Raw genomic sequence first — 9,483 nt, 5'->3', positions numbered from 1 at the left:
CCAAACAAGTAAAAGATCTGTATGACAAGAACTTCAGGTCTCTGAAGAAGGAAATTGAAGACCTCAGAAAATGGAAAAATCTTCCATGCTCGTGGATTGGCAGGATTAATATAGTTAAAATGGCCATTTTGACAAAAGCAATATACAGATTCAACAAAATCCCCATCAAAATCCCAACTCAATTCTTCATAGAGTTAGAAAGAGCAATTCTAGAATTCATCTGGAATGACAAAAAACCCAGGATAACTAAAACTATTCTCAACAGTAAAAGAACTTCTGGGGGAATCAGTATCCTGGACCCCAGGCAGTACTACAAAGCAATAGTGTTAAAAAACTGCATGGTATTGGTACAGTGACAGGCAGGTAGATCAATGGAATAGGATTGAAAACCCAGAATTGAACCCACACACCTATGGCCACTTGATCTTCAAGAAAGGAGTTGAAAACATCCAGTGGATAAAAGATAGCCTTTTCAACAAATGGTGCTGGTTCAACTGGAGGTCAGCATGCAGAAGAATGGGAATTGATCCATTCTTATCTCCTCTAAGCTCAACTCCAAGTGGATCAAGGACTTCCACATAATACCTGACACACTGAAACTAATAGAAAAGAAACTGGGGAAAACCCTTGAGGACATGGGCACAGGGGGAAAGTTCCTGAACAGAACACCAATAGCTTATGCTCTTAGATCAAGAATTGACAAAAGGGACCTCATAAAATTACAAAGTTTCTGTAAGGAAAGGACACGGTCAAAAGGACCAAACAACAACCAACAAATTGGGAAAAGACCTTCACCAACCCTACATCCAACAGAAGGCTAATATCCAATATATACAAAGAACTCAAGAAGTTAGACCCCAGGGAACCAAATAACCCTATTAAAAATGGGGTACAGATCTAAACAAAGAATTTTCACTTGAAGAACTTTGGATGGCTGAGAAGCACCTTAAGAAATGCTCAACATCATTAGCCATTAGGGAAATGCAAATCAAAACAACCCTGGGATTTCATCTCACACCAGTCAGAATGGCTAAGATTAAAAACCTGCTCAGGAGACAGCAGGTGTTGGAGAGGATGTGGAGAAAGAGGTACACCCCTCCACTGCTGGTGGGATTGCAAGTTGGTACAACCACTCTGGAAATCAGTCTGGTGGTTCCTCAGAAAACTGGGCATGACACTTCCAGAGGACCCTGCTATACCACTCGTGGGCATATACCCAGAGGATTCTCTGGCATGCAATAAGGACACATGCTCCATTATGTTCATAGCAGCCTTATTTATAATAGGCAGATGCTGGAAAGAACCCAGATGTCCCTCAATGGAGGAATGGATACAGAAAATGTGGTATATTTACACAATGGAATACTACTCAGCAATTAAAAACAATGAATCCATGAAATTCTTAGCCAAATGGTTGGAACTGGAAAATATCATCCTAAGTGAGGTAACTCATTCACAAAAGAACACACATGGAATGCAGTCACTGATAAGTGGATATTAGCCCAGAAGCTCTGAACCCAAGACACAACTCACATATCAATTCATTTCTAAGAAGGAAGGAAGGAGAGGGCCCTGGTCCTGGAAAGGCTTGATGCAACATTATAGGGGAGTACCAGGACAGAGAAGTAGGAGGGGATTGATTGGGGAATGGGCAGAGGGAAGAGGGCTTATGGGACTTATGGGGAGGGAGAACCGGGAAAGGGAAAATCATCTGGAATGTAAACAAAGAATATAGAAAATAATAAAAAAAGAACAAAATCATTTGATTACAGTAGTAGCACCTAAAAAAAAAAAAAAAAGACTTGGGGAGAGAATATACCACTCCTCTTTTTTTTTTTTTTAAAGATTTTTAAAAATTTATTTATTATTATATGTGTAAGTACACTGTAGCTGTCTTCAGACACCAGAAGAGGGCATCAGATCTCATTACAGATAGTTGTGAGCCACCATGTGGTTGGTTGCTGGGATCTGAACTCAAGACCTCTGGAAGAGCAGTCAGTGCTCTTAACCCCTGAGCCATCTTTCCAGCCCCCACACCACTCCTCTAAAGACAGGTCTAGGAGTACTTGAATCTCTCTGAGAGGGATTTAGAAAATACCTTCATGTTTTTAGCTAGCTAGCATGGGTTCATCCAACTCGGAATTTCACAGAGCTGGACAAAACTGAATCCCATGTGGTTGCAGGCTGCGGACTCTGAGCTAGGGGCCGAGTCACAGGTAACGGGAACACTCATGGCTGAGGAGGTGGGCTGGTGAGAGAGCTGCGGGCCACACGACCACACTAGCGAGTCTGTCCGCTTCCGTTTCCAGGCATGCATGGGGTTTGGGGAAGAGCACAGGAATGCCTGGGTCCCCACTGCAGCCCTTGGGGTGGAGCAAACCCCCTCTTCTTGGGCTCTTTGTTCTAATGCTCCTCCTTCATATCATGTCTGACTGTCAGAGGGGAAAGACAGGAGCCAAGTGTCTCTGGAGCAGAGCTGGACAGTTGCTCCCGGCACTCCCACACACTCTGCCACTCCAAGGAGGGAGCTTCGGGCCCAAACCCCAAAGACTCTGTTTCCACGTGCCTTTCTTTGGAGGGACTTGGATCAAGTGGATGCTAAGCTAATTAAAGAAAATTCCAGAAATCAGGAGGCAAAAGGCTTTTTAAAGATCTCATACTCTGAGAAACTCTTCTGTGTAACACACCAAATATAAGAATTCTACTTGATTAGTATTGTCAAACTTAAACTCCACGTGAGAACTGCTGCTCCTGAGGTGTCTGTCACTCCTGACATTTGGTGGGATGCCCTGTCATTAAGTCAGCAGACTTGAAAGAAATACTGCAGTAGATCATACCACCAGGCTCACCCCCACTCTCTAAAGCACTTCTCAGCTAATCACGCTAATCCTGGTAATTTCCATCACAATGGGTACAGACCTGGGAGCAGGGCTGGGGAGGTGGGGCGGCACTCCTAGGGATCGTGGGAAAACCCAACTGCCAGTTCAGAAGCTGGAGCTCTGAGCCAGAGTGCCTTGGAGTCTGTCACATGGGCAGTGCTCCTGCTCCTCCATTCTCCTTGTCACCACCCTGTGTGCTTGATGTGTTGTCAAGAGGAACAGTAAGCTTTTGAAGGGAAGTGACTAGAGTCCCAAGAATGTGGCAGAAAATCAAGAAATTAAGAAGTTGGAGAAACTTTGGATGTGATAGTGAGGACAAGTGAACAGGGCTGGGAAGAAGGGTGGGGCCTGTGAACGAGAAGTGGCCACCCCAGGCCTCCCAGGATGCCTTATCCTGAGGAATCCTCCAGCCTGTTCAAAGTCCAGCAAGTCTAGTCCTTCACTGAAGTTTTTTAAATCAGAATTCTCACTGGCAAATGCGGTCACCCTCTCTGTTCTCTGTAGTATCTCTAAGTTCTAGATTAGTAGTTGCATGTAAGTGAACTATCTTCAAATGAAACCAAGCTCTCCTTGATATCCTTGAGGAACATTTGCAAGAGGCTTAAATATACATTATCAAGTGCGATGGTCTTTTTTTTAAACTAAGAACCTGTATCATTTAAAGTAAGTGCCCTGCACCTCTTGGTTTAATATTATGTACACAGTATCCCACATGCTGACAGGCCACTGCCTACTTGTTTCTTACCTTTAGGTACACCTTAGCGTGTACACACACACACACACACACACACTGTGGTTGCAAGCTGCCCTCCTCACAGATCTGTATCCCCTTGTAACAAAGGACCTGTTCGCTGTTACAGCAGTAAGAGTATAAAGAGCGCTGTCCACACTAGTTGAAAGGGCTAGGTTCCCAAGTTCACAGTTCCTCTGTTGGCAAGCACAATGTCGACCTGGGCCACTTGGCACCACCCACGTGTTAACTTGGAGGACAGAAGTTTGGGTGACATACAGCTCATGTTGTGCCTGACCTGGGAGTTGGAGCTCGCACCCAGAAAATGTGGCAAATTAGCTTGCACAAAGAGAAAAATGTCAGACCCTTGATAGCTGACACCATACAAAATATTAAATTTTATATCAACGTTTTACCTGCCTGCCACTTCTCTCAAACAATATAATGTAGCTGTAGCACAGTGGACACACAGACTGTCTCCTGGAGTTGGCTACAAATAGGTTTGCCTTCCGACCAGATGCACATTTAATGGATCTCATAAGGAAGGAGACAGGGTTGGTGGGTACAGTTGAACGGGGAAGGAAGGGGTTCTGGGAAGCGCAGATAACCCAGAGAACATTTCTTAGCTGGGCACAGCAGTGCTGTCCCAGTCCCAGCTGTTCAAGACGCTCGAGGAGGACTAGGAGCTCAAGAATTTGAGGCACGACTGGGAAACGTGCAATCGCCCATCTCAAAAACAAACAAACAAACAAACAAACAAATTAAAAATCATTTTTGAAGTATTGGTTCAGTCTCACCAAACATTCTTTATGCCGGGGCAGTGGTGGCCCACACCTTTAGTTCCAGCACTTCGGAGGCAGAGGCAGGTGGATTTCTGAGTTCGAGGCCAGCCTGGTCTACAGAGTGAGTTCCAGGACAGTCAGGGCTACACAGAGAAACCCTGTCTTGAAACAAAACAAAAACAAATGTTCTTTATAAAGAAAATTACTTATGGCCCTATCGCCCTCTGCTGGAACTAGGCTGGAAACTACAGGTAACTGTGATGTTTACAATCTGCTTACACAGAAGTGGTGGCCACTGCTGCCATTATGCAGGGGTTTGGCTCCTTCTGCCCGGGAGGGATGGTCCTTCCCACACCAGCCTTTAAGGTGCAGCAGCGGGTGACTGCCCCGCTCTTGACAGGTACAGTCCTTCCTCTTTCATGGCTGCACTCCAGGAGCATCCATCATCTTTGCTCTTGTGGACAGCATGAGATCTAGATACAACAAATGTAGCCTTGCCTTCTGCGATCAGAGTATGTCACTTCAACTCAGATAGCAGAGCACCAAAAGCCCCAACTTTCAGATCACTGAAATGTCATCCTATCTATACCACAAACTGTAGTATCCAAATGTTTTTATCACGCACCCAAATCAGGAAAAAAAAATAATGCACCAATAAATGTATTATTTATTTATAAATTATATAAGTGTACAACTGTACAATATATTATGTACATTATAAAACACATAAAAATAGAAATTTAAAAGGATGAGGTTAAATACAAAGCATCATTATTTTAACATTTTCTCAATGGACTTAGTACCTGCATCCCCCAGGATGCACACCCCACCTGAAACCACACTTCTAAAGTATGCCCATGATTGCTTGCTATTTGGAGTTTTAGCTCAGTTCCAGGAAAATGTACAAGGTGGCGCCTGTTTTGTTTGTTACGGTGTGTAAAATAGCCCTAGTGTCAAGTGTAAGTGTATGATGGTGCTAACATCTGGAGACACACTTAACTAACCACTGCACTGCTGGTAAAATGTCATGCTGCGGTTCACTGATCGTTGGTTCACTTTAAGGCAGACTAAATAGGGGATTCATAGAGTCGAGAAAATGCTTCAAAAAGGAAGCATTTAAAAACAAAAGATGCATGTTGCTTTATTCAAAGGGGCTAAGGGGCTAGGCAAAGGCCAATTAACTTAATAGCTAGTTCCTTAAAACACAATTCCTCTGCCTAGTGACAAGATCAAGCAAACAAACAAACAACAGGGGAAGAAAGGAAAGAAAGAGGGAGGCATCTGAAATATCGGCCACTGTGCCACAGGAGAAAGAAGAAAAACTTCCCACCCACGTGCTGACTAAGTCCAAGTTAAGTCCTTCACACAGAGAGTGCCCACAGCTGCTGTGCCCAATGGCAGAGCCCTGCATGGAAACGCAGTCAACGCATGGTAAACATTCCCTCAGAGACATGTAGTGCAGCTGAAATACACATCATCACTAAACAGCACTCCAGTGTGTGGTAGGAGCCAGCTGGAGCAGGTACCTGAATAAATGCAGTCAATGTGTAACACCAGGTGTGGTGGCTCGTGTCTGTAATCCTAGTACTCAGGAGGCTGAGACTGGAGGAGGATCACAAGGTCCACAACCTGGGCTACATCGGGAGTTCAAGGCCAGCCTAGGCTATATAGCGAGTCTCAAAAACCAAATCAAATCACACTAAGAAAGCCTCAGTACGCTCCCTGGTTCCACATGGCAGAAACGGGCATTCCACGCCTACACCGCGTACAGACAGACCTGAGCTTCCCAGAAAGCAGTGGACTGCAGTGCTCCACTCCTCACCTCCACCCCCAGGGTATGCTGGGAAAGGCAGAGCGAAGAACAAGACTGCTCCATATACAGAATCTTAATTCAATGCGCTTGATTCTTCTCAAAAAAAAAAAAAAAAGGCAAAATTTTAAAGACTGCAAATCTACTTTTGGGTCTGAGACCTCAGTCAGGTCTTCCAGTGCTAACCTGCCACTTTTGACTAGCAGGAAGTCTCCTTCTAGAAAGCTACATTTTGATAGACATTCTGCAAATTTAGAAATGAAAACTTTTACACAATGTAAGCTACTGAATTTCATATATAATCAATTTCACTCTGTATTTCTCTTCAACTAAATGCAAATTAGGACAAATTACTACTGCAGAGGAAAGAAGGGACGTGGAGTCCAGGGACTGAGAAGAGAGCAGCCTACCCGACCAAAGCACTTTCACCAAAGCACTGGTCAGAGGAAAACTGGTTCTTGAGGTTGAGATGTTGATACACATCACAAAATAGGCAAACACAAGCTAACTGTTGGAATCTCCAATCCTGGAAGACATGCTGTTTTGTAAGCACAGTGCTGTTATCAGGGTGTAAAGTCCTCACTAGAGAATCTCAAACTGAGACACCCGTTGTCTGAAGAGTCTGTGCGCCCTTTCAGAGAGAAAGGAGCCACCAGACAAGGCTTCCTCCAGCCTGGCTACTTCACCAACGCTACGACAGGCAACCGGCCCAGCTCCGGCTGTTCCTCCGGCTCAGTGTGCTCCTCTCCCTGACACAGCTGACTCCCTCCCTCACACTGGCATGTCTAGCCGCTACAGCCAACTCTGGAGCCTCCCAGCCAGACTTGGTCTGAAGGCAGACCCACGCACCCACCCGTGCCTGCAGAGGAAGGGAAGGTCTTGTTCACCCGGGGCGGGGTGCCAGGGAAAGCAACAGTTAAGTGTTATATCTTAAATTTAGAACAACAACAAAAAATTCATATTTTTGGTAATTTTCAAATTTTATTTCCAACTACTGTAGTAACAAAATACCAGCGATAATTCTGCAGGAAGAGTAGCAACCTTTTAAATAACCAAGGTCATAAGTTAGTATTGCAACAGTACTTTGGCCTATGGCAAGTGTGATAGGATTATTGCAGTCAGTCTTACAGTATTATAGACATGTGTGTCCTCTATGTCTAGTAATAAAAATATTCCTCTGACCTCAGTGACTCATCACACACAGTTCTACTCTGTGCTGAGCACTGCCCTTTTGGGTTGTACTAAATGAGAAAAAAAGAGTTCTTCCTCCTGGGTTTCCCAAGAGGATACAGAGATAGCAGTCACTTCCACAGTGAGGTACAATATTAAACTTTGAGTTGAAAAATAAAACATTACCCTATTTATGCCCTTTCTCTAGGAGTAAAAAGACACACACAATTACAAACATAAAATGAGTTCAACTTCTATTTTATTAACAGGAGTTCAAATGAATACAAAAGTGCCTCCTCTGGATGCTGTATTTACTTTCTTTAAAAGGCATCTGACAGAGTCAGGTAGATTAAAAGCTTTTCTAGTGAACCTTTTCCAAAAGGCTGAATGACAGAAGCCAAGCATCAGAGAACGTGTGGTCCCACAATCACTGTTGGCCCTGAACTTTATCAGATGAATTAGGTCCTGCACTGACACCACCAGAGGCTTTAAGAGGCTGTAAGCCAATAAAAGCCACTTTTATAATGATTGCTAACTCTGGGCAATTAGGAACGGAAAATTCTAAAATGTAGCCCTCTGTATTATGTGGAATGTGTGAGAATGCTAAGTTATGGCCAAGATAGATGAAAATTATGGTTTCAACTCACATATGGAACTGTTACAATCTTACCATTTGTAAAATATTGATAAATGAATAATAGAGCTTACTAACAGATTAAAAACTTGAGCAGACGTTACTTAGAACATATTTGTGGTGTTTATCATACTTGAATGTTTACTAAAACTAAAGCTGAACAAAGGAAAGCCCCTCACCCACAGACTGCTTCTCATGCGCCTTGACCCTCCAAGAGCAGGATCTGATCGGGAACGCACAGCCCACACTTCTGGACAGTTGTAACATCGAAGGGTTTATTATCATTTGCAGATGAGATAAACGCACCACCCCACCCCTGAAAGGCTCTAAGCCCCTCAGACTGCACGGTGGCACCGACGGTCTATTGTTGCATCCAGTTCAGTAAAGACGCCAGCACCTCCTCCAGAGCCTGCTTCTGCCCTCTCCCTCACAGAGCAGCAGGTGTCTGCAAGGCCGTGCCAGCGCTGTGCTGTGCTCCACTCACGGCTCAGTCACCACCTTCCTCCTCTTCCTCCTCCTCCTCAAAGCTGTCTTCAAATCCCTCACTGTCTTCCTGATCTTCGTCACCTTCTATCGCCGTGTCCCACTGTGGGTGGTTTTCTGGCACAGGTTTGGCCTCATGAACTTCCAACTATAAACAATTAAATACATGTCAGAAGTATGGAGAGGAATAATGAAAGACAGTCTCTAGAGAAGGTTTTTCTTTGACTGTGGCAATGAAATGGACTTTGTGGCTGCAACTCTATAAATTCAGCACATTCATTTCAAAGATTCTTTGTTCTGCAAATGAAAATCCTAAATATACTTAGACAGAAATGTAATTCAGTTTCTAATATAGTTTAACATTTTGACTCTATAGAAGTTCAACCATTTATGAAAGTATTTCTACAGCACAAACTATTAACAACCAAGATTCCTATGCAATAACACCTAGTGGTCTCTAATTAGAAGTCTTTGGCTGAAGGAAGAAAAATTCAGGTATGCCTTCCAAAGATTTTCATGAAGTAAAATTCTATGGCCAACGCCAGAAATACAGAGCTCTCAGGAGGAAAGACAGACTCGCCTGTACCGGCTCCTTTACTCTGGACAGTGTCACAATGATTTAGCACAATCTCACTAATATGAGAGAATGACTTACATGAAAAGCTCAAGGGAAATGAGTGTGCTTCTAACCATACACAAAGTTTATGTTCTAAAACGATAAAGAAAAATAAGAAACAAAACAAAAAACCAAAATTATGGAAAAAAAAACCCTTCATTTAAGAGATCAAACACTACAGAAATGTCTATGGAAAAATTTGAGTCCTGCCCCACCCCCCGACCCCCACCAGCCTTTTTAAAGCTCTGAAATGTACCACGTTACAGTGCATCAAAACAACCACTAAGCCGGGCAGTGGTGGTGCACACCTGTAATCCCAGCACTCTGGGAGGCAAGGGCAGGCGGATTTCTGAGTTCAAGGCCAGCCTGGTCTACAGAG

General features: G+C 43.8%; 1 protein-coding gene across 3 annotated transcripts in view; it reads right to left on the bottom strand.

Annotated features, from left to right (window-relative positions):
• Nucleotides 1-5,035: 5,035 nt before the first annotated feature.
• The window catches only part of Sec63 (SEC63 homolog, protein translocation regulator), a 70,618-nt gene continuing 66,170 nt past the window's right edge, over nt 5,036-9,483 (bottom strand). For all 3 annotated transcript variants that reach the window (XM_052162952.1, XM_052162951.1, XM_052162953.1), the window contains one exon: nt 5,036-8,636. In XM_052162952.1, coding sequence (XP_052018912.1) covers nt 8,493-8,636 — 144 coding nt within the window. In that variant the 3' untranslated portion in view covers nt 5,036-8,492. The remainder of the gene's footprint in view (nt 8,637-9,483) is intronic.

The sequence above is a fragment of the Apodemus sylvaticus genome, chromosome 19, assembly GCF_947179515.1.
Source record: "Apodemus sylvaticus chromosome 19, mApoSyl1.1, whole genome shotgun sequence".
Taxonomy (NCBI): Eukaryota; Metazoa; Chordata; class Mammalia; order Rodentia; family Muridae; genus Apodemus; species Apodemus sylvaticus.
The sequence above is the reverse complement of the archived record's forward strand: the minus strand, read 5'-3'. Positions and strand labels throughout refer to the sequence as shown.